The sequence below is a fragment of the Arachis ipaensis genome, chromosome B10 (genome assembly GCF_059453495.1).
Source record: "Arachis ipaensis isolate K30076 ecotype BB chromosome B10, ASM5945349v1, whole genome shotgun sequence".
In the NCBI taxonomy this organism is placed as follows: Eukaryota; Viridiplantae; Streptophyta; class Magnoliopsida; order Fabales; family Fabaceae; genus Arachis; species Arachis ipaensis.
The window spans coordinates 149,908,320-149,934,222 of NC_142435.1; the positions used below are offsets into that span (position 1 = coordinate 149,908,320).

Genomic DNA, 25,903 nt, shown 5'->3' on the forward strand with positions numbered 1-25,903 from the left:
TTTTATTTACACCGTAAACTTTAAACTAAAGAAATACAAAAGACACAACATTACTTAAAAAGGTTAATGCAACTTGCGTATTATTTTCCGTCAAAAAAACCTTAAAATTATATCAAAGGCACCCTCTTATTGGGGGGTCAAATATGAAACTATTTACATGAATGTCCAGAATATACATGTACAGTTGATTAATCTCTTATCAAACTATATATAGGGAGAATACACCACGTGAAGAGTTAGCCAAGTTCCCCAATGGAACGGAACTTGAAGAATATACTCAAATGATTCATGGACGGAAAATTCTGATAGCCTTCGTGACCTGAAGCCGACAAAAGGGACACTTCGATACTGCTGATGAACATCTTCTACACAATACGTGACCACAAGGAACTATAGTTATATCAACCTCATTACTCAGACAAACCCGACAAACCCATGCTGCTTTTGCTGTATCAGCTTCTTTTGTTGCTTTTTCAACCTTTTCCTGTACAAATCATTGCATTATGACGTGTCATCTCAAAGTTGGATCAGATTTAATTCAACCAGTACTTATGAGCTTTGCTAAAGATCAGGAAACGACTCTCTTGAATCACAGCAAAATGAAGGTTTAAAAAAACAGTATTTTAAGCTAATCAAGTAGCACATGACCCATCTAGCCACAAATTGCAAATTGCAAACTGCAAATGCTACTCCAAACACAATCCATGCAATTGCATGGCTCCATGCGATTCATCATACAGTATATATGGCAGGCTCCGGGAATCACATCAAATCGTGAGTATCATATTGCAATTCAAGCAATAATAAACACTTTGGAAAAAATTAAGCCTTTTTCCACATCACATAGTCACAGATCACTCGGAACATAAAAGGGGCAGCCCCGTGCATAAGTACTATGTGTGCGTTGACATAGAGACCGGGGAAGGGGATAATGTACACAGCCTAACTTGATACTCACTCAGAAAATACTACTAAAAGAATGAAAAACACCAACCTGCTCCAGCAGAAGTGCTGCCTGAGATTCTCTAAGATTTTCTTGCAAATTTATTGTTCTCTGAAGAAGGGCCTGCTTCTCCACATCCATACTGATCCCAGCAGCTGAGAGTATTTCATTCACAGCCTGCACCAGTTCTCCAGCTGAAACTCTGCCAGATTTTTCTTTCTGAGGTTGTGCCTGTTCACATAGCTTTGTCATTCAGACATACAAGCAACGGAAGGCATGTCACAATATGAACACAGACTTCTAGGCCAGGACTAACAAGATATGCATAGAGCACAAAAAAAAAAAAGAACTCCTAATTAGTAAAAGATCAGAGGGATGAACCTGGGAGTAGATTTCTCTCCTTGATGAACTCTCCGGGAGTCCATCTTGAGGCCTGTTACTGTCAAATACTACTGGGCTTTCATGCACCAATGCTTCTTGCAGGGTACTGCTTGCTGATACACTTTTAAATGAAAATACTTGTGATGAAAGGAAAAGTTGTGTAACCCCTGGTGCAACTTCAATCTTAAATCTGTACAGAGCTTGACCTGCTGATGGCCTTACATCCTCAGGAACCTTACCATATTTCAGTTTGTCTCCCTGTTGAGAGCGCCAAGCCACTATTTCACCAGAGTAGAAGGGCCTCAACGGATGCAGCTGCACAAGACGAGCATCTTGTGGCAATATTTCTTTGCCAACAAAATGACTGGTTCCATTTATGTGTTCAACTTCTTTCTTGTCAGAGCAAAGGTTTAAAACATTAACAACTGAAATCTCAGATCCTTCAGGACATACAAACAAGGATCCAATAGGCAATATAATAGGAGACCCTAATACCTGACTTACTACAATAGCAATGAGATCAAAAAGGGAAATATAAGTTGGTGGTTCAGCAACTATAATACAGGATTTTGATTGATTCATAAAATAGAGAGTTTGATGTGCAGAATCATTCTCCCACTCCGGGATAATGAAATCTTTGGCTGCACGTGTGACATCTACCAAATTGGGCATGAGGAAAAACCTTGTTTTGAGATGCTTAACAAATTGCAGCTTTTCTGCACAAGAGTTCAATAAACATTCTATTGCATCCAATGAAGGGCTTTTGAATCCAGGAATGTGACTGTCCATGCTATTAACAACAGTCCATACAGCACTTTGAAGAAATCTGCTTAATAACTTCTGCTTGACAGTTCCCAGTGAAACAGATCTAATTGATCCCAAAGATTCCAACTTGTGATTCTCATCTAGTTGCTGAAAGTCCAAACAGAAACTTCCAGTAAGTAAAAGCCATATACAAGACAAACCATAGAAATAAGAAAAAATGATTACTAGCAGGTGAGAAGGATATCTTAACACAGGGAAAAGATTCTGAATTGTTGCTACCTCTATGACAACTTCAGACAATTTTTTGATTCCCAAAACAACACAAACTCTCTCGGGAAGATCCTCATGGACAAATCTAATTCTGGAAGTATCGATACATTTGACATATCGAGAACCATAAGAATCAACGTAGACACAAGAAGCCGAATGAACAAGTCTACAGCCATCATCAGGTACAATGGCTTCTGATTTCCAGTTGGATCGATCAAATGAATTTCCCTCAACAATCTGATCACAAATAAAATTCAAAATTTCCATCACAGCACGGAGCTCATTTGGATTTAGATGCTGATATCCACATGCTTTTTGAAGATTTAAGAGAAGATCTTTTGCAGCAGAAAGTGTTAGCATTTCCTGAAGTCCCAAATCTTTAAGAATCTTCACAAATGGGAGATATACGGAAGGAAGTTCAAAAGCAAAGGGAGACAAATTAATAGTTAAACGAGCAAATAAAACATCAGCAGTCACCAGGCGTGTTCCATTTGCAGCAGGTACAAAGGCCACTTTCCGTAGCTCTGCCACATCTGTAAATGCACGAGTGATTTTAATTTCATTATCATATGCATTCATATTTCACAATGTAAATACCATCTTTTATGCTTTTATACATTTAGTTTGGTGTCATTATATCACCAGTTTCAGCAAAACAACTTAATCAACAGTGCATTTAGCATTGTTCATAATTTTATTCAACATAATAGGACTTCGAATATTGAGATTGACTGACCCTTCATAGATGTGTGTGTGTGTGTGTGTGTAAGGGGAATTGGGCCAAGACTATTGTGATATTGAAAATAAGTAAGCAAGAAAGGTCAAGATGCATGAATGTGGATTGTGTGTGAAAGGATATGGTCTATATGGTGTTTATAAGTGTAAGACATTCCTTTCCACTAGAGCTAGCTTTTGGGGTTCTTCTAATCTGATATCATTCAGATATCAGCATTGTAGTTTGAATAATACACGCTATTCATCTTGTTTCTTGCCTATCTTTGTGTGGCTTCTATTAGTATTATTTTAATATTTTTTGGGATCACAAACAAATTGATGGTTTGCCTTTGATCCACCCATTTTGATCAAATCCAACACATTCAATTCCTACATCAGTTATCAGTATCTGAAACGTTATGAGCAGCTTCATTTCTAAAACTGGAAATCCACGAGCCTCAGCTCAAGAGTTTCCAACTTCCTTTGTAAGCATTAAAGTAGACAAAAAATGAGACAATTAGTTCAGCCTGAAATATTATCATAAAATCACAAGTGCAATGTAGTATTAAATATCAACTGTAGTTTATCATACTTCAGCATGAAAGACACAGACAACGTATTGTTTAATCTACATTGAGCCCAAACGTAATTATGAGAAAAGTGAAGCACCTGAAGAAGACAGGGAACCCCAGATTTTGTCCAAATATTTCAAAATTTCACAGGTACATTCTTCAATGTTCATTGCTGAAGCAATGGGCCAATGAGAAAGAGTATCTTCACCTCCATTTTCCCCGATTACCTGGGGAGAAACAATGTAAATATGTAAACAAAAATATAAGTTCTACAAATAGAAAAAGCAAAACAAAAGTATGATTATTACTTGCAAGTGCTTTAGGACTGTAGAAAAAGCTGGAGGACTCTTTAGATGGAGTGATCCCCAAGAATATTCTGGGGGAGCAACATATTGTCTAGATAGAATGGGAGCACTACTCCATCCCAAAGGCCAATCTTTGAATATCATAGCTTCACTATATGAAGCAAGCACCCTCTTGCAACCACCATTGGGAAATCCCAGTTCAGCAGGTACACATGCAATCTTGCGAAGAAGATCACAGAAGTTGTTGCTAAAGAAAAGTGCAAAGTTGGAGAAAACAAATTCAATTACAGATCCCCCTAATGCCCACACTTCCGCTGAAACTTCACTACGAGAGTTGGAACTGTCACCCTCAAAATCATCCAAATCACCTGATTTTGTGCATTCAATTCCAAGAAACTCAACTCTTTTGGCACATTCAATTATTATATCTACTTCAGTTGCAGTTCGAAGGCCAAGTTTCCTTAAAATTCGAAGCCAGCCATCTGTACCAAACCTTTCTCCAGGAAATTTTCTCCTCTCACCAAAGAAAACAGATATCAAAATGGCATCACCAGGATCAAATAGTTCCATGGGCTTCAACAAATCTGATGAAAATTCATCAGAATTTCTTACAAACCTTGTCTCTTTCAAAGCATCAACCACTGACTGATCTGATTGAAGATCATGCCAATTTTTTAAAACATATATTAAAATTTCGTCCTGCTCATTCTGAGGCTTACTCTCAAAGACTGGTAATCCAAACCGTACTAAGATCTGTTGATCCTGCAACTCAAGCACCCCAAGGGCTCTAAGAAATGAACCCTCCTTTGAATTTGTGGCATATGAAAGGCAACGCTCATCATGTGGTTTGAAAAATGAATTTGAAGGGATCATACACTGATCTTGACCTTGCAACTTGGTGTAAGAACCAAGAACTGTTTTATATATTGGGAGAGAACGCAAAACCTCAATTTCTTCCCTTGTGTAGCTGACTCCATTTGAAAAGAATTCACCAGAAAAAAGTGAGAAAAGTTCACCACAATTTGAAGCTGAGATGTTGGTGGGCTCAGTGAAATATCCAGCTTGCTTAGCTGCCACGAGTTTGGATGCAATAACTTGGCCTAGTGATTTACCCAGCATTGGAAGACAATTGCATGAAGCAGCACAATCTATAAACTCCTCATCAAATACAGGTATGTTACACTGGTTTAACAATGGCAACAACCAGGGGTAACTACTTTTGAATCTTCCAAAAACTGAAATGTACGGATCAGCTATTTCAGCATCAGAATTATTATTTGTAGATGTACCAACCCTTTCTGTAGAACTCTCTCTGGATTCCCTTTCTATAGTCTCATTCATTAATGGTGGGTGCTCCAAATGAGGAGGAACAAAGACAAGATTCCGCTCTCTTACACGGCATAAGACTGGCCTGCCAAGGAAAGCAGGTATTAGAGGCCAATCAGAGAATAGAGATAACTCTTGTGATCCCCTCATACTCTTCCAGAATACTCTAATCCATTCAGGTGAAGGACCTCCTTGACCACCAGAACTAGTCACCTTCTCCCATGAAAGCCAGGGGGCCATATTAGAACCCATTACATGGGTCACCCAATCTTCATGAAAAATTAGCTTCATGTGATTGGCCAGAAGATTAAGGGAAAAGTTCTGTAGTTTTAATAGTGCCTGAAGGTAAAAATTACAGAAAATGTCTACCATGAGAGGTCTGTCTAATACTTTGGGATGAATAAATTTTTCTCCCAGGGCAACCATTAATGACTGCTGCTCCTTATTCCCAACCCAAAGTTCAGTTAAGCCCAATTTTTTCAAATGGCTAGTTGCAGTTGGACATGGTAAGCCCTTAAGTTCTGCAGCAACTGATAAAAGCCTCGGGTCCCTATTTTGACTTATGCCCATCATAGAATTCCTGTAAGCCAAGGGTGCTCCTGCCCTGCCAATATCTTCAACAACTCCCCGACCAAAATCAAATAAAGCCTTCCCTAAACTTGTCATCACTTCCAATGCATCGCCAGAACTAGCAGCCCCCTGAGCATGAGTAGATATACCAGTGGAGGTATGGATATAAGATTCCTGCTGAGAAGTGCTTCTCACATCAGTTTCTTGACCAAAAGAATTTGCGGTTACAGGGTCAGTTGGTGCATTATCTCTGGGCAAGCTGGTTTGCTGAAAATCTGATAAGCAGTACTCAAGAACATCTATATACATATCAACTGATCGCAAAACAATTGACTTTGAAGACACTTTAAGGAGATCGCGAACCATCTTTGGTCTAATTTCTCGCACTGAAAAACCTACGGCTTGAATTTCAGTCACCAATTCCCAGGGTACTGAAAAAACAGGATAATGCTCCTTTACAAAGCTGCAAACGGTTGCTGGAAGTAGATTACCACTCATCCCATTCCCAGGCTGTGAAAGAAACATGCCTTCTTCGGCCTTCACTAAGTTTCCTGAGTATAGCTGCCATACAGGAAGTTCAACAATACGAGAATAAAATGGATGTATCACCCGCTCTTTTAGGCATTCCCAATCTGCTTTAGGAACTAGTGTCACAGGAGAAGCAGTGTCACTGTGATCACCGACTTGGTCACTCTGACCAAGCCTTTCAAAAGATCGTGGCCAGAAGGAGTATATTTGATCTCCATATGCCTTCAAAGAGACACTGATTGCAGGATAAGCACTAGAATCAATTAAAGAACTTGAAATGTCCTTTCTAAGCTTTTGAATTTCCAAAATCATTTCAACATATGAATCACATACACAAGACATCAGCTCTCTGTTCCAAGATTCGATTAATTGATTTCCAGCATCATATCGCCCCTCGGCAGAAGCTCTTCTGTCTTGGTATTTAAAAAGATAACGGCCTCTGCTATGACGCACAAGAAAGCAACCAACCACGGTAACAGGCATGTTCATACAGCCAGACAAAGGAAGAGGGGACATGATTGAGCTCACTGAATAAACATTGGCATGCTGACCATTTCTCGATATAAGTGCTGCTATTCCAGCAACAGGAGTCAAGTTATAAGCAAGATACCGCCTATGCAGAAAATTTAAATATTAAATAATGATAATATGGTAATTATAAGATAGATCACTTCAAACACACATATCATCAAACAATACCTATCAAGAGCCATATTTCTAGTTTGCCCAGAACCCAAGCTGAGTACTAGAAGCCATCGATCAATGATTGTAGCTCCTTCTGAATATAAACTCACATCAATGACATGCATCTTTATAGCAGCATTGGCGCTGCCAAACAGTCTTGACAATTGGAACTTTCTCCATTTCTTTTCCGAAAATGGATTCCTCATAACAGAAGATGATGGATCAATGCTTACTGAAAAATTCTGCAATGGTTGTGAACTTCCTTCTTCCCATGTTGATATTGACACCTGATGGCATGAAAATTTCAAGCTAGTACAAAATATTTGATGAAAAGAATTCCTGATAAGAACTCTCTTACAGGTAAAAATAATTAGCAAGACAGGTAAAAAGATATTTTTTTAGAAGAAATTTGCAATAACAATAGAATAAAGAGTGATTAATATTACTTGAGAATAAAGAGACGAAGAGTTGTTAGTGAATTACTAGATAATCTCCAATCAACATACAAGAAAATATGTATGAGGTATTAACTACTATTTACAAGACTGCAATAATGAAGTTAAGCTATCCCAATATCTTATATACATGATTATATCGTTATTATTCTTACTATATAATTATTATTATTTTGCCTACATAATCAACATTGAGCATATTAGTAATCACATCAACACATGATAAGCAAATAAGGAAATGACGAAAATGCCCTTGTGAACACGTATCAACACAAGATTCTTGAGGCATTAATATTCCATTAATCACTTCACTAATTGTTAGTAATTGCACTTGCAAAACTCACAACACATCTATTCAGCAGGAGAAAGACAGACATCAAATTGAGAACTTTTTTTATGAAATCACTATGGATATGACTCACATTTCTTCTTTCCCTTTAATACAAATGCCTGAAAACCTAGTATGCTATGTGTCATCTATGTCATTGTTCGGTGTATTTGAGTGGAACAAAACTCTCATATTTGTACTAGATTGGCCGTCTTGCTTCAAATTGGTGCACACGATCAATTTTTTAGGGCATTCTCTCAAATATGTAGAGATTGGAGAGTATTAGAAATCGGGATAAGATCGTACCAAATCAAAAAGTATCAAATATGATCTCTTATGATTAGTTCTGATTTTTACTATTACTATAAATAGAGGCTAGCATTCCTCTCATGTAACACATCATAAGAGTAATGTGCTCTTTATTATTTTCTTGGTTAATCATGGATTTTAACAGAAAGCATTGTCCTTATGGTGTTTTTATGTCTCTCACTTCATCTGTTGTTAATCTCTTGTCCTCCAAGCTCTATGTATTATTCTTCTCCTCTTGTAAATAGTATTTATTCTTTTAACTCCCAAAAAAGAGGACAGAAAGCATTGTCCTTATGATGTTTTTATGTCTCTCACTTCATCTGTTGTTAATCTCTTGTCCTCCAAGCTCTATGTATTATTCTTCTCCTCTTGTAAATAGTATTTATTCTTTTAACTCCCAAAAAAGAGGACGCAATGGCAATGCTATCTATCTATCTATTTATAACATATAAAAGTTTATACCAACGAGTTTAAGCCATCTTTTCTTTACTAATGATGCCACGTTAGCAACTCTAATGACTTGGCAAAAGATGAAAATCAACCAATCACCCTTTAATAAAATATTTTTTAAAAATTAATATTATTCAATTGAAACATAAAGTACTAATTAAATGCAATAAACATATATTAAAAATTTCATAATAATAATTATAAAAAATTTCAGTTACAAATATTCAAATTCTACAACCTATACATGTTAAAGACTCTTATTACTCTTCATTTCTTAATCTCTCATACCAATTGTCAAAAACACTTATTAAAATACACTATATAGTATAAATAATTTAGCTCTCCGCGTATCGCGCGAGTCTCACTCTAGTTTTTTCTTTAATCTTGAACAGAAATTTTGTTATTGAGTTTTTTACCTACAATGCAATCTCATTTCCCTAGCAAAGAGCATTACGCCTTCACCACATCAAATCCCTAGCTATCCCTTGCCTAAATTTATCCTAAACCTAGCATCCACTGATCATAACCAAATAGACCCTCAACCTAATGCTTGTCCACATATATCCTATATGAATGTTTAATAACCCAACCGCATACCCATATTTCCTAATTCTTTTCCTATCCTGCACCAATCTACAATATAATAGTTGTAAAGCTACCTGCAAAACTGACTTCAGAAATAGGAGTGCTCTAGATCCATACTCCATGAATATTTCAGTAATATGCTTTATTTTGTCTGATCCATGGTCAGGCCCAACCTTCAGGTGATTAGATGATAGCGGCATCCGGATAATGGTAGAATCCGATAGCGACCACAAATCATGCTGATCAATGAGCATTGGACTAAATTGATCACAAAAGCGTCGTGTCAGATCAGTACCTGAAACCTCAATGAAACACCAAAAAGTTATACAGTACTAAAGTGAGCATTATAATAGAAAATATATATATATATTTAAAAAAAGGTGGAAATAATAAGTATGTCAAATTTAGAGGGGGGGGGGGGGAATAATTATGTGCTTGTGAAACAAATCATTCGTCCAAGGAAGAAATAGAGAAGTGCAACATAACTGCTAATATAAACTCCAGAAAGGGACTAAACAGCAGTTCTTTTAAGTGACAAAATCTAAAAACCACAAATAAAACATCAATGAAAGGAACTAAATTCTAGAACCATTTGCCCCTACCTTTAGCATCAAGTAACAACTCAAATGATTGTGTCAAAAATCTTTTACTTAATAGGCTCAATTTGATTATCATTAACAAACTGGGTCCAATTTAGGATTTCATTATTTCAACTTTATTTATCAAAATAACTTTGAGAAATATTTGGATTATATGATTAAGATGTTCTGAATCCAAAACAAACTAATCCATACACAATAGGTGGTTAACTTTTAAACTTAAAACAATTTGGCCAAAATTATAGTTTTTGAGAGATAATGACAAGAATTTCTTGTGAATTGTAAGTTTCTTAACATTAACTAGTACAAACTGTGGAACATTGATATATGTGGGCAAAGAGGTATAGAATGAAAGAAAACGACTAAAATGAACTATCACCATTGGAGTTTTATCCTCTCCCCATTCTAAGAATTATTGAACTATATTGCCCTAATATTACCAATTTCCTAATTGTACTGAAGACGTACATGTTTTAAATAATCAGATGATATTGGCACCATAGTATCCTCAGAACCAACAATATCACACCTAGATAACAACATAGAGTACTTAAAGATGAAAATGTCATGGTGCAAGAAGTAACACCATAAAAAACAACAAATCAAGCTGAGAATGGAGTAACTAAAACTAATTTACACGAATTTAGATGAAGAACATGCCGCATAGTAGCATACCTATCAAAGAAAACATCTTTGCTGAAGGGGCATTAGTTGAAGGTGCAGCAAGTACCATACCATGAGGATCAAACATGTAAAAGTAGCCACCAGAAATGACTGAGAGAAGGTCACATATAGAATAGCAGCAAACTAGTCCTAAACCATAGTTTAGTGTGTTCCCCCGTATTCTCCATGGAGGATGGAGCTGGAAATTGCTAAATTCCTCTCTACTCAAGCAGGCACCTTCGAAGATCGCTATCAGAGCAGGACCTTGGTATTCACCTGAACAAAATTCCATGTTAAGAGCAATTTAGGAAAGTTATCATAAACAGAATGCAGCATCATCATTTCACAGGCAAGAAACAGATAAACTTTGAAAAGACATTAGCTGATATATAACTTCGATTCAACCAGAAGGGCATAATGAGCTTGTTGACACTCTGCATAATTGATGTTTGAAACTTTTGTGCTTTCTAAGAAAAGGACACCAGTGTACAATGCTGTTCCCATTGTACATTTAGGAATAAAAAATGTTGCAAAATCATACCTGTTTAGGTGAAGCAGCAATTTTTGTGACTACAGTTAGTAGCCACTAAGTTAAAAAGTAGCAACCTCCCTGTTTTATGAGGACTGGAAACGTATTATGCCACTTGATGCGTTGAGTGTTTAATGGTCACATATGGAGAAGGCCAAGGTTGAAGCAGCTTAGAAGGCTCAACAGGAAATGTGAACTTAAAAGGCTGTAGCCTGCTATCTCCCAAATGTAGGGAGTTTGAGAGAATCACTTATCTATGAACCCATCCAAATGGCTGCACTCTTGTGGGGCTGTGCTTCATTGATTCCTTTCTTTCCCTTTTTTCTTTTTTTTAAAAAAAAAAATCACGTAATTTTTTTCATTTTGACACAATGTTCTGTTTTGCATTTTCATGTGGTTGACTTTTGAATGAACACTTTGTTTGGAATCTCTATCTTTTAAGTGTTGGGGGTACACCTTACAACCTTAGATTGTCACTGTGAAGTATCTGGTTGGAGCATAACTCTTATTTCAAACAAGCTTATTTTATGGGATAGACAGTTGGCCTCTGATGTAAACTGGTAATCTTTTAGACAAAGTCCCCTCTCAGATGCGTTGAGAGATTGGAAAGCTATGTTTTTTTTTTTTTTTGGTTCTTTTTTCTCGTTAGGGCGTATATAGAAAGAAATTTCATTAGAAGGGCAGAAAAATAATCGAAAAGTGCCTTAGACAGCTCACAATGATACAAAAATAACAACTATGTGAGCCAGCCCATATTCTACTTATGGGATCTTCTTGTTGGTTTAGAATTTGTGAGGAAACAAAAAAATAAATTGATATCTGCATTCCTGTTGAAAGAATTGCATACATATCCAAAAAAAAATTGCATATACATCTACCTTGGAAGAAATATGGAAAGTTAATTGAAAAATAAATAAGAACATTACCTAAATTGTGCTGCAGCAAAGACTGACGAGGATGTTCCCTTTTATCATAAATCAGGTGCAATCTCTTTGCATTGCAGCAATCTGCCAACTCAAGGAGGTCAAACAACAAAAACTCAGTGCTCCCATACAGGGCCAAAAGATCATTTACTTTATTATAGTCCATGCAGGGTAGATCTTTAGTCATATCTTCATTGACTAAAGAGAGGCAACGAACTGACTGTACACCCAGCCTGTCTGCCAAATCATTGCTGATACTTGGATGTACAAAGTGTCTGCCAATAAGAGAACTGTTTTCCAGCCAAGGTGCGTCATTATACACAAGATCTCCTGCTGGCATCAGAATTCCAAAAGTATCAGGAATCAGCAAGGGCCCATCAACAGGCTCAACAAGTGGCTTCTCCAGGCAACATTCTGCTATGGCTTCAAGGACACAACAGACAAAATTTAGCTGATCCATTGAAAGAGGAAGTCGTTGCACATCATTCTGCAACCTTTGTAATACATGAATATAATCGGTAATACCAAAACTCAATCTGACTCCTAACTTTAGCAACAATTCTTTATACTCTGTGAGTTCAGATGGAACAACATACAAATAAGGAGTAAATTTTACAGGGGAATCAAATGCAAGTGCATTTGGTGATACAAAATCATCACCAATCCAGACCCATGAAACACCACTTAATCCTGCTTTCAGTTCATTGAACTTATCGCTGCTAATATATTCTTGCAATTTTGAATAAAGGCAAGGTATTTCCTTTTGTAACTGAGCATCAAAACCAGGATCCAGCAATGAATTCATCTTAAGCTGCTTATAGGACTCAGATAGCTCAATTAACTGTCTTGATAGAACTGCAATTTCTGGGCAATCCATCCACCCAAGTTCAGTTTGTAGATATGTCATGTCACATTCACCGTCTAATATGTGCATTGAGGACGACACTATCCACATTTGTGATATAGGCCTCACAATCATGGGGGGTGCAATTTGGTTATTGGATTTCAACCATGGAAGTCCCCTAACAGGTGGATCAGAAATTACTGGACACCAAGAGATTTGCTTCAGTTCAGACCAAAATTCCTCCTCTGCCATATCATCAGTTAAGCTGCTTACAAAAGAATCAACATCTGTTGGGGAGTTCACATCCTCTTTAGGAAAGCCTTCATATACAACAGTATCATCAATTATACTGCTGCTTCTCACAACCATGGCAACCTGTTGATCACCATTATAACTTTCACCTTTATTTGAGAGCCTACGGGCTAGTTTAGCCAAAAAAACCAGTAACACTCTACCATGGTTGGAGGCTTCAATGGCCCCGGAATCATGCAACATGCCAACTGATCTAGCGCAATCAAGCAAACCAGTAAATCCCAGAGTTGTCCTAAGTCCAAGGGTAACTAAAGTATCTAAAATTTCAGGGTCTAAAAATTTGTCAGAGGGGAAAAAAGCATCCCCATGCAGCATCTTTTTAAGCTGAGGAACACGAGGATCATAAAGCCTGCAATAACAATCTAATCAGCAATTCAAAACAAAATCACTTCTAAGCAACTAAAGTAATTGTCATGCAATTCAGGATAAAATATAATATCTGATACAATTACAGTACATTTTTCTATTAAGTAATGGATCTATAACCCATTCTTGTTGAGTCCAACTCCAAGTCTCCAACGTGAGCTTAAACATACATTGTTATCAAAGCAGGACTATTTCCCATAAAATTTAACCTGCATATCACAGATATTTCTTTGAATTGTAGACCATAACCCACTCTCGTTAATAAAAGTAACTGAAATCAGTAATATGCCTTTGTGTTTGCTGAGAGAATTATAGTTCACAAGCAATTAGATGTAAGGGAGAATAGCAGCATGTTCAAAGGGTAAAAAGCAGAATGGTTTCATTTATGAGCTTCAGGATGTAGTGGATTTTTAATAGAGAGTATAAGTCAGATACCAAGAATCTGCAAGGAAACTGAAAAAGATGAAGTGTGCAAAAATTGATTGTACACCAAATATTGTATATGCAAGAGACAAGTAACACCATTAAGTAATCCATAAAATGGAAAATACATCTCAAGTCTCAGCAACTATGGAAGGTCAGAAAAAAAAAATAATAAATAAAAAAAACCTTGTAGATATCTAAGATGTTTTTCTACCATAATTTTTATGATTAAAATACTCAAAATGTAATAAAACCATCAATTATTCCAAGAAATAAAATAAGATCTATCAAATAAATAAAGAATTTAAACAAGATGATGATGATGATAATAATAATAATAATCTACCGAAGCAACTGTGTCAAACCATCAACATATAAATTCATCTGAATAATTTCAACTATGGTTTTTCTTGACCTTCTTCTACATCTACCTATTAGACTAACATGTTCTACTATCCTTACTAGAGTTTTTACTGCCATTTCACACACGACCAAACCACCAATGATAAGACTTTACCATCATTTCAAAAAGGGTCAAATCCCAACATTTCTAATAAATTCTTCGTAATTCTATCTTGTCTACTATCCATTTTTCCAATGTAACATTCTCATCTCTATAACATTAAGGGCTTTTCTTCTTGTTTTCCTTTTTATATTTTCAGTCTCACTAATTTAATTGTAAATATGATTAACAACATTACGGGTGAGAGATATAAAGATACGTTACATTGCAAATTTGCATAATGTTATTCCTTCAAAATAACTGTGGCACACTGGCAATAATTGCATTCAGAAGTAAAATCACATAAGTCATTTATATAATAAATGAAAACATCTTTAAGATTTATTTTCACAGAGAAAAACTTCTAAAATTACCTAGATGGTTGTTGCCAAGTTCCATTAGCTGCCATCACAAATGGTATGGTTGGAAGTGAAGATTTGAGAGAGGTATCCTCTTTAATTAAAAGCTGCACATCATGCAGAATAACTGAAATGACTTCTTGCTTCGAAAGGAACTCTGACATGTGATTGATTATGTGATCTTTGTAGAATTCCACCTTTGTTGGTTCTTTTATCTTTAAATACCTTCTCATAATGATCCTTTCTGTTTCTGATTCAGTTCTTATGAAGCTATCATTTAAAAGATCTTCACGAACACCAGTGGGACCAAGCCATTTCACAGGGTTACACAAATTTACTAGTTTCCTGCTTTTGTATGACTCAAATATAGGGAGGTGTTTGATGGTATCAACATGTGTGTTATCAATTTGCTCTTCAGAGAACCATTTTGACTGGAGAACAAAACTCCGCAGTTCATGTAGTTCCCCTTCAGATGCATCTTTGAAAATCCCCTCAATATTCTGTGGGTCTCCAGCAACAGCCATGAACACATTCAATACACCCCTTGCGGTTGATGGCTGGACAAAATGTTCCAGTTTTGGATGATCTAACTGCAGGTCATTTCTCAAAAATAAACATCCAACCTTCAACAACAAAGAATACATCTTTTCACTCCATCCATCATTTTTTATCACATTAGAATTTGGTATTAACTGCATCAAGTATTCATCTCCAACAGGCAATATAGGCCACTTAGAGAACATTAAAAGATCATCACAATATGATTTCAGATAATTCCATAGTAGTTGCAACCATTCTAAACTGGGTTGGCCATGAATACCAGGAGTCCAGCTTACGTGTCTAGCATGTTGCCACTCTCCAGGCAGTATTTTCACCAGAAGCTTCTCAAGTAACTGGCATGACAAGAAAGAAATATTTGTACCATCTGTTTGGGCAATGTAGCAAAGTTTTCTATGAACGTCTTCTGGAATAACGCAATCTATAAGCTGATGTGGAATCGAATCCTTGAGAAGGCCGTACTCATCACCACGTGCAATGTAAACTCTTTCTCCAACACCCTTCTTATCAACTGATGTAAAGGAACCATCTGCTAGTGGTAACAACGGCAAGCCCAACAGACTATCGCACTGCATGTTTTCTTGCAAGTCATGTAAGCAATACTCAAGGGACAAAATCATTGCAACCCTGTCCTTGAACTCACGCTTCCTTTTGATCAACAACATCCTTAACAGCTTTGGTGTTAGAAAATGCAACGATGGACAGATCTCCTTAAACCTTTCTACAAGTGATTGCGGAAGCGAAATGACAGGCAAAGAAGCACTTGCCAATGCTTTAATAAGTTCTGCTGCCTTAAGGAAAGAAAAATCTGGAAATATAGCATGTTTGGTTGAGATCCATTGACCACCTCTAGCTTCTGTATATAATACACAAAGATTGAATTCAGCAATAAATTGGTAAAGTTTCCGCACTACTGATGCCCAAGGTTCTAACCCTAATGTTGTTGGCCACAATGAGAAGAACAAATTGCAAGGGCCAATCTCTGATGCTACCTTCTCAAGTAAACGACCATAGGCAGGGGCAACAACATTTTCAAGGAGGTAAATATTCCACTCTGAGCGTTTTCTTCCAACCCCAGTCATATCAGAACCAAACCAGATATCCCTGCGATTCGATGATAGTTCAAAATATGCATTTACATGTGCAGGAAGACCAGTAGTTATGGGTAAAGGTAAAAAGCAGAATGCACGACCTTCAAAATTTTCTGGTAGATGCATTGGCAAATTGGCAGCTTGTAATAGATCAGGAAAAACCAGACAACGATCCTCCCCCCCAGAACTATCAGCCAGGTCATCACCAAACTTAACAGTTTTCAAATATACAGCAACACATGCCCAGGGAATAAAATTCTGACTCTGACCATTGGATGCTTCAGAGGTTCCCTTTTGAGCATTCCTGCCACCTAAACATTCTGTGGTTATCCAATAGTGTGAACTACGATTAGATGTGCTTTGCTCCTCAATTAGGATCTTCTGGCATTTATACGGCAAATTTCTGTCAATAGAGCTTAGCTTCTTCAGAAATTGAACTCTATTCATTCTAATGTGCTTCTCCTCCTTGAAAAAGTTAAACATATCCTGGGCTTCACTAGCTCTGATTTCAGGCTCACCGACACAGGTTCTGCGTACACGGTGCAGTAGGTGCATTTCATGCCCTGTCCCTTCTTTCACAAAAATAGAAATAGATTTCACATTACGCAGAAAAAGTAATGTTTCAGAAACAACCTCAGAAAACGCAGCAAAGAGAGATCTGACATCTTCAGGTGTATAAACTTCCTTTTTAATTTGGCTGCGAGAGGCAACACCTGCAGTTCTAAGAGGGAACCGAAACAGAGTACCTGGAAATGGGTGTTGCAAATCACAGCCAAAATGTAGCAATGAAGAAAATTGATCGGGAAATTGCTCCAAAATCTGCCTACCCACAAACTTAATTCGTAAACCAGGGTGGGAAGGAGATATTCCAGGCAAATTACAGGCATGAGGGTCAAACATTACAATATTTTCTCCAGAAACAAACATGGGAATGTCCGTAAAGTGGTAGACACAATTAAATCCTAGTCCAAATCTTCCAATTGCAAAAGCCTTCTCAAGTTTACTCTCTTGGCCAATACGAGAAATGGCATAAAGATCTTGTGGACTAAAAACAGAGTCATTGAAACAATATAAAGCAGGACCTTGCCAATCAGCCATTTCCGGAGAAAGAATAGAAGAAGTCCCGTATTGAGACTTATCCAAAAGAAATATTACTTCAGAAGCACCTGCATCTTCTGCATTTTGTACCATCTCAAACAGAGTCCCAGGTCCATCAGCATACATTTCAAGTATGTGCTTAAGCCTTGTTGTCAAAGCTTCATGCTGTCCAAAAGCCTCAGCAGCTCCGGACAAACCAAAATTCACTGAGTCTGCACTCTCGGCCAGTAACATCCTACGAAGAGACCGAACACCAAGTTTTTCTGCTACATCATTAGATATGTTTCCATGCACAAATTTTTGAACTGTTCTCTTTGCATTCCAATTTACAGTCGCTGCATTGCCAAAAGAACCATTCGGATCTTCTGAACTTAGCAACCAGGGTGCATCATTAAAAACCAAGTCATCGGCAAGAAACAGTCTACCTGATATATCTGGTAGATATACCTTGACATTCTGTTCATGAAGATAGACTTCAGCTAGCTGATGAACTATTAGCGTGACTGCCCGAATCTCATTTGGGTCAAGCGGAGATGATCCTTTCTTTACTGCCATCCTAGCAAGGATATTGGCATAGTCAGCATGTTGCAAGCATTCCCGGATACCAAGTTTTAGAAACAGATTTTTGAAAACTGCCAAGTCAACTGGAATAACACGAATATACGGAGCCAAATGGAGAGGACCATCAAGGACTACCTCATCAGAGGTTGCAAATCCATCTCCCACCCATATCCACCGACAGCCTTCAAGAACAGCTTTAACAATCTCAATCTCATCCGATGATATCATTCCTGTCAAAATTGAGTATATCCTCGGCATTGCCAGGGCTAATTCCTGCCTAAGTACTTGATCAGTCACAATCTCATTATTTTTTCCAAGCTCAAGTAGTTGAGCAGCAATTACACCACCTCCTGGTGGAGACATCCATCCCAGGTTATATGACAAAGCTGTGGAAGAGCATTCGCCATCCAATATCCGCATGCTAGCCGAGACTAGCCACAAATCACTTAGTGGCCTCACAACTTTTGGAGGAGCAACTACAGATGATGTAACCGGCCATGGTAATGAGCCAAATGGGGCAGAAACTAAAACTGGGCACCAAGAAATCAACCTAAGATCATTCCAGAACTTTTCAAGATCAGATTTTGGGGTGCGCGACCTAAAGGCAGTTGCTGCTCGTGACAACATTCGGTTAACTGCTCGTTTATCATCAACTTGATCAGGAAACCATTTCAATGCATTAACTTCTAGGTATGAGAAAAGCACTTTCCCTCTCAAATATGCCTTTTGTTGATCCCCATGCATCAAATGCTCTATACACCGGGCACTTTCTAAAACTGTATCTGGAGAGACAGAAGTTCTGAGCCCCAGGCTGCGCAGAATATCAAGTGTTTCAGACTCCTGGAAAGCACCAGAAGGGAAACTATCAGAGTCTTCTAGTAATGCATATAGTTCTTCATTCCTTGGATCATACAAGACTGAGGGACGCTTAAGAGCACCAGTGAGTGTTGGGATAAATTCCAAATTTCTCAAAGAGTCTCTGATAGATATGTCCTCAAGAGATAAAAGTGCCAAATTTTGCAGAACAGATAACATTATGCTATCACGGACCTCAGCTTCCAATTCCCCAATTCTGTTAAACACGTGCTGCTTGTAAAATAGTGCTTTCCCCATTCTCTCAACTCCAAAATACCTTGACAGAATATCCTCTTCAATATGTGGGGATCTGACAATGAACTCTTCACCCAGAATAAACTCTGGCACATCCAATGGTGATAAGTACTTTCGAGGATTTTCTAGGTCAGAGAAAAGGGAATCTTGAGCAGACTCTCTGTTGTAGACTTCGAATATATGTAACCTCTTGCAAAATCTTATGCTAACTTCATCCACAGAGCGTCCAACATACCATTTAGGATCTAAAAGAAACCTGCGGAGCTCATTTCGCTCTTCAGCAATCAGGTTATCCAGTGAAACTTGCACAATGTCATTATTTGAAACTGCATTAGAAATTGATTCCAAAACACCCGATGCACTTCCCTTGCATATATAACTAGATAAATCCAGATATTCAACTACATAACTTGAATTCAATATATCACATCCAATTTTGACAAGGATATTCTGCAGTGTATCAGACAGATTGCTTCCACTGATAATTTTCCGTTGTTCAGAAGGTCTTAACAAATGTCCAGATGTGGATGGTAAAATTGGCCAATCACTAAACAATGGTAATTTTTTACTCTGCTTTCCTAGATACTGCCAAAATAGCAAAAACCATGACGATGTTGGCTTTTGACAGAGTTTAGGATCCCATAACACTTTACTTTTATATTTCCAGTCAGCTGGCATAAATGCAGGGAATAACTGAGCAAAATGGTGAATGCTACAAAGGGAAAGATTGGTCTTTGAGGACTTTGCAATAGCAGAGAGTCTGGTCAATATATCGGGAGGAATGGCTCTATCAATTACTCTACCTGAAACTGGCTCCATTAGTTTATATTCTAATTCATCGCAAACAAGATAAGAAATTCCTTTCGATGCTTCCGAAAATGCGGCAAAATCACCATTTGCTAAAGGAAGTAAGGGCAAGTTGCACATCTCTTTACCAACATCATCGTCAACCAAGTCCTCTATGCAATATTCCAACAATAGAAGCTTGTCTGGTTTGCCCAAGTTAAATGTTTCACATTGCCTAAGATATTGGCGTACTGTACTAGGAGTAACCACCATGCTGGAATTATATTCTAAAAGCATGTCAAACAATGAGTTAGGCAAATGCACAACTGGCATTCCTATTTGAATCAGAGCCAAACCTAAGTCCTTGCTTTTAGTGAATTTTTCATCATGAAGAAAAGCTTCACTTGGTGACACCCATCTTCCTCCATCAATATCTGAATGTATAACGGGAGCATTGCCAATGTTTTTGTATATTTGTTGAACCAAAATGCTCCATGGTTCGTCAAAAGAACCAGTAGGCCATAAAGAATAGTACATTTCTGTAGGCCCTAGTAAATCTGTCAACCCAAGCAGCATACGGATAAAAGTGGGAGCCACAACATCTTCCAGAAGAAGCCTATTCCAGGTAGAACGAACTCTTCCGCCTCTATCCATGTCATCCCCATACCAAATGCCACGACGGTTTGATGAGACTTCAAAGAATCCATTGATATGTACACTAAGCCCCGTTCTAACAGGCAATGGAAGGAAACAGAATGCACGACCAGTTCTGAGAGCATTTTTCTGTAAAATATAATGCAATATGAGGCATTGACCATAGAGGTATATTCAAAAAGACATTCAAAAAAAGCATGTGGAAATTTTGATTGCACCACAATTATCTTTCACTAAAACTTGGTGAACATTTTATGCCAACAATTTTTATTTCATAAATCAGATGCAAGAGAAGAATGATTGCTTAGTCAGGACCCTCCTGGTGCCACCTTGAAGACCCAGACAAGACTTCAATTTTCACTTCTCCAATGCAACACATTGTTCAAGCTACAGTGGCACAACCATGTAGAGGCTTAATTTTAGTTTTTATTCTGACACTATATACGAGTTAGACTAGAAATGCTTTTCAGATCTAGGATTCCATGTTTAAGACCTCTGTTCTATATTATGCAGTTTCAAATGTCTAACAGATAAGGTTTAGTTTCCTAGCATAAGGTATCAGAAAGAGATATATTCACTTCAGTTACAGCAACAGAATATAGGGGTGTCAAGCAACAGTCAGCAGGTAACAGCCAGAAGGGATAGATCAAACAAAAATACGAATTTCAATACCAAAAGTGAAGCACAAGCCTACAATGAAAAGGAATTAGCCATATATAAGAAGTTTGCGAATATAATGGCCAGTTTGTTTTAAGGTATCTGTTTTCATTTATATCGTTTTATTTTTTTTAATCTTTTGTAAAGAAAACAAAAAGCTAAAACAATGAAAGGGATAAGATTTGACTTTTTGTTTTTATTTTGTTTTCTTTGTTGTTCCTATTTCATCTTTTCTTTAACAGAATCTTAAAAATAGAAAAGACTGGGAAAAAAAAATTAAAAAAAGGGCCATGAGCAACCATTCATTTGCCTCTACCGAGGCACCCAACATCTTAAGCTTTTGAAAGAGATCATTCTCAATTAGAATCAAAGTTTTAATGGACTAAGTGATCTACAAATTTACCCTTGCTAGCCTCATTCTTCTTAAAATAATAAGTTGAATTTCAGCACAAAGACAGTGCACCTATGTATTGTAAGCACTGCAACCTGAAGGGCATATGAAGATATAAAATCATAAATTTCAAATATATAAAGTGGGTACAATATCCTACAAGCAAAAAGTAAGGAAGAGAGCAAAAATCTAAAAACAGAAATGTCTCAAATATTAGGGAAGAGCTCAAATCTCGTTTGCTCTACCAAGCATACACCTCTTGTTTGAACAGCACCATCAGCGCATTATTGAGATGAAGAAAAATACATTTTAAAAACATTCAATTCAATAATATTAAGAGAATGAACATGTATTCAAGATTATAGTATTCCTCTATTACTTAGACCCAAAAGTGACAGCAACCCTTGCACTGCTCTACAAAACCCCTTGGAATTGTTAGACTATAAACAGTCATGTATGCCTATAAGGAAAAAAAAAAAAGCTGCAATAAAATCAATTGCTGCACTGGACAAACAACAAATGCAGCAAAATGAGGAACTACTTTCAACTGTATTCGGATTCACAACACAGATGGAAGCTAATCCTACGCATGCTGCTAGAACCAAAAGCAAAATCCAAAAGCATGGTGACTGTTAGATATAAAAGTTATTCATATAACTTTGCCAAATTAACCATTAGAAGAGATGGTTCATGACATGATATCAAAATCCATACTATCAATAACATTAACACACAAATGGTTGTTCAATTACAAAAATGTTATGCTCCAAATGTCCAATCCTATGTGTGAGAAGGGACGTGAATTCCCACATTGCTGAAGATTTAAGAATATAGTCAAGATTTAGTTTTAGATAATTCATGCATCCCTACTCCCCCAAGCTAAACTTTTACGGTGGAGTTAGGCCCACAAGATTAAGAGTAATAACCTGAATTATGTATCGCAATGCATATTTTCTAACAAGCAAGTTTTAAGAAATAGGAGTAGACATTTGGCATCCATTTGGTGTAAAGCTCATGATCTTTATAGAGGAGTTTCCCTCTTAGACATGTATAGAGCTTGGAAAGGTATGCTTCATACATATCACATATTTTGATTGTTTTTTCACTTGTATGGAGGACCTCTCATCCTCTTACTTGTATTTTTTTTTTTCTTAATAAACAAATAACATGACTAATGTGCATATGTGCAGAGAAGAGAGAGAGAGCAGGAGCAACAATGAAAGATAATAAGATATGCAAATTACATTCAGTGAATTATCAGAAATGCATGCCGCAATTGATGCCCACGGCAGCAAGTGAATGTCATACTCTTTGGATGCAGTAGAAGCAAAAGAGCCAATCCTGCTTGATTTTGAGGCCATGGTTTGCACCACATAAAATCTCTCAGTTTGCCTCTCAGTTTCAACTCCTCTTAGTGACTCACTTAAGAAGTTCAATGAGAATGCATCAACTTCATTACTGGTATTTGAAACTTTGGATAATCTGAGCAGTGCCTGCCGGTGCCAAACTATGTCATTTGTCACTGAACTAACAGAACATGAATGAATTTTCTTGGGTTCAGGTTCTCCAGTATCCCATACATATATTTCAATGCGCAGTACACTCTTTAGAAAGAGAAGAGTCAATATTCCTTCTTCAAAGAGCTGATCAAACATGGCTGAAATGTCTTTGGGTGTATATGCTTGCCTTGAGAGCTTACTACTGGCAGCCTGGTCTGCATTCCTCAAAGGAAAACGGAACAAAGTTCCGGCAAAAGGACGCTGCATGTCACACCCAAAACCACAATAGGGGAAGAACTGGTCCTCATATAAGGAGAGCACGGATGAACTGGTGAAGTCAATCCGCTTCCCAGGATTTGCCGCCGAAACTTTTGGAAGATAAACACCCTGAGGATCAAATAACACCACATATTTGCCGCTCACAAAGGAAGGTAGATCTGTCAAATGGTAAACTGAGTTGAATCCAACCCTGGAAAACAGCATGAGAACAAGAATGAAGCCAAAAACTATGAACACCAGTGATACATGAAGTAAAATCACACTCATTATGTCATATTCGGCCATGCATTATTGCGTACAGTAAAGTTCCAACTACAGCAACTTCACAGATATCAACACAACACAACAAAAAGGCAGAAAATCACTAGAGGCAAACGAATTCAGCTCAAGGAATCAAAACGAAGCAGAAGAGAAGAGAGGCGAAGTTAGTATACCCGAAGCGGCCGGTCTTCCAGGCCTGGCCGTGCTTGCTGCTGCCTCCAATCTTGGAGATGCTGACGAAATCCTCCTCGGTGAAAATGGCGTCGTTATAGGCGAGGAGGGCGGGGCCCTGCCACTGGGCGAGGGTGTCGGAGAGTAGTGAGTCGCGGCGGTGGGAGCGGCAGTCGAGGCAAAGGGAGACGGTAGTGGCGCCAGCATCGTCGGCGTTCTGGATTAACTCCTTGAGGACGGTGGTTCCCTCGGGGTAGTTCACAAGCACCTCCCTGATTCGGCGCGTGAGGTCCACCGTCTGACCGAAGTCTTCTAGAAAGATGGAATCAGAAGACGTCATTGCGAGAATCAAATCGGTGGAGTTTGAAAGGAAGGGAGCTGGGTTGGTTGGTTGGTTGGTTCTATGGGTTTCGAATTCGATTGTGCATTGAATTACGAATGTGACTGTAATGAGAATTTGCTTTGATCTTTCCTTTTTTCCAAGTTATTGTTTCTGTGGTGAGACAGAAGAAGAAGTTGAAGGGGAGGAAGAAGAGTTGGGTTTCGGGGTGTGAATGATCTACCGTCTTCCCATCATGAAGGAGCCAAACAGCATCAAGCGTGTTGAACTCATCATATAAGAATCTTTTCAAAAATATAGTCAATAAATATTATATTACACGTCTGTCTAAGATACATAATAAATGAACACAATCTTTCTTTTCTTAGGTTAATATAAGTGCTTTTTATTTTTTTCTGTTAGAAATATCTTGCCTTATAAACATTAAAAATGTTATTCGTATAAAGTATAAACATAGATATTGCTCGAAATCAACCAATCTTCCTACTCTCTGGGACCTAATTTGGAAAGACGCATGAGCCATCAGCAGAAAGATATCTCATCACTTGCTCCAAATGACCAAATTCAATGCAAACCGTTAGAAACAAAATATTTTTCCAATGGATTTTATTTGATTTTAAATCAATTGAAATGAATTAAATTGAAAATAAATTATTGCATTTAGAATTAATAATTTAAAAATGATATAATTATCTAATTTTATAGTTTTATTTTTAATTTATCACGTCAATTTTTATTACCGCTAATGATTAAGATTTTTTTATTTGAATTAAATAAATATATAAATTATAGAAATATATAAAATGTGAGATATTTACAAAAAAAAAAAGTATAGAAAGATAATGAGTTTAGTGAACAATATGAACAATAGAATTAAAAAGAAAATTAAATCAGATGGTAATTAATCTAATTAATTTCTAATAATTTCGAATTTTAAATTTTTAAAAAATAAGGATTTGCAAATGGTGCAGTTAAGTATATGGTAACCTCCCTTCTCTGCGTGTGATTTTTGTTCTACAGAGCCTTTCTCTCGTCCATTCTCTTCCCATCTCTTCGGTCCAACGCCGCCAAAAACACCAGCCGCCGCCGCCCAAAACACCGACCGACGCCGCGCAGCTCTTCGCGAACGTTCGAGCAGGCACTCCCTTCACGCACATTGTGTCCCTTGCGCAGCCCACTAACACGTCGGCTAGGGGTGTGCATGGGCTGGGTGAAACCGGGTTTGATGTGACCCAGGCCCGACCCGAAAATATATACCGGGCCTATTTGTTAGACCCGAACCCGACCCTAAACCCGATGAAACCTATACACTTTCGGGCCACGATTATACCGGGTGAAAACCGGGCCGTTAACATTATATTACCTTGATACCTTCTTGTAAGTTAGCATGTAAAAGTATCCAAATTTTCAAGACTCCAACCATTATTTGACATGGTAAAATTCACTTAGAAAAATATAATAAGAACTAACTATTCTGTAAAATTAAAGTATAACCATAATCAATACTAATATTGCCTAATAACACCGAATATTTAAATCAATACAAATAACACAAGATTATGCATTAGTCTAAAGTCTTATGCATTTTAAAAATAAAACATTAACTTATAGTCTTATATATAATGACTAATAACACAAAATATTAAAGTTTACAATACTTAAATTTCACATAATAATAGCCATCATCCATCACTAATAACACAAAATATTAATTGTGTATGATAACCGGGCCACCGGGCCGA

At 37.4% G+C, this 25,903-nt stretch overlaps 1 protein-coding gene across 2 annotated transcripts; it reads right to left on the reverse strand.

Annotated features, from left to right (window-relative positions):
- Positions 1-83: 83 nt before the first annotated feature.
- On the reverse strand, positions 84-24,440 carry LOC107621171 (Zinc finger, C3HC4 type (RING finger) family protein). Of its 2 annotated transcripts, none has more exons than XM_088487097.1 (13): positions 23,824-24,440; positions 22,856-23,579; positions 14,721-20,692; positions 11,903-13,404; positions 10,460-10,723; positions 9,260-9,480; positions 7,074-7,345; positions 3,954-6,987; positions 3,743-3,872; positions 2,369-2,892; positions 1,325-2,236; positions 995-1,174; positions 84-484 (listed from the first exon to the last, which is right to left on the reverse strand). In XM_088487097.1, the coding sequence occupies exons 1-13, from the start codon at positions 24,159-24,161 to the stop codon at positions 287-289; spliced, it is 14,271 nt and encodes a 4,756-aa protein (XP_088343223.1). In that variant the 5' UTR covers positions 24,162-24,440; the 3' UTR covers positions 84-286. The 2 variants fall into 2 exon arrangements, with proteins under 2 accessions (XP_088343223.1, XP_088343221.1); XM_088487095.1 differs by having other exon boundaries at positions 995-1,186.
- Between the last annotated feature and the right edge of the window lie 1,463 nt (positions 24,441-25,903).

Bases quoted from the DNA above. Each gene is read 5' to 3' on its own strand.
- LOC107621171 (XM_088487095.1), bottom strand. From the start codon at position 24,161: ATGACGTCTTCTGATTCCATCTTTCTAGAAGACTTCGGTCAGACGGTG. The intron at 23,580-23,823 runs GTATACTAACTT...GCTGTTTTCCAG, and splicing joins TGGAAGACCGGCCGCTTCGG to GGTTGGATTCAACTCAGTTT. The intron at 1,187-1,324 runs GTTCATCCCTCT...TGAATGACAAAG, and splicing joins GGAGAGAAATCTACTCCCAG to CTATGTGAACAGGCACAACC.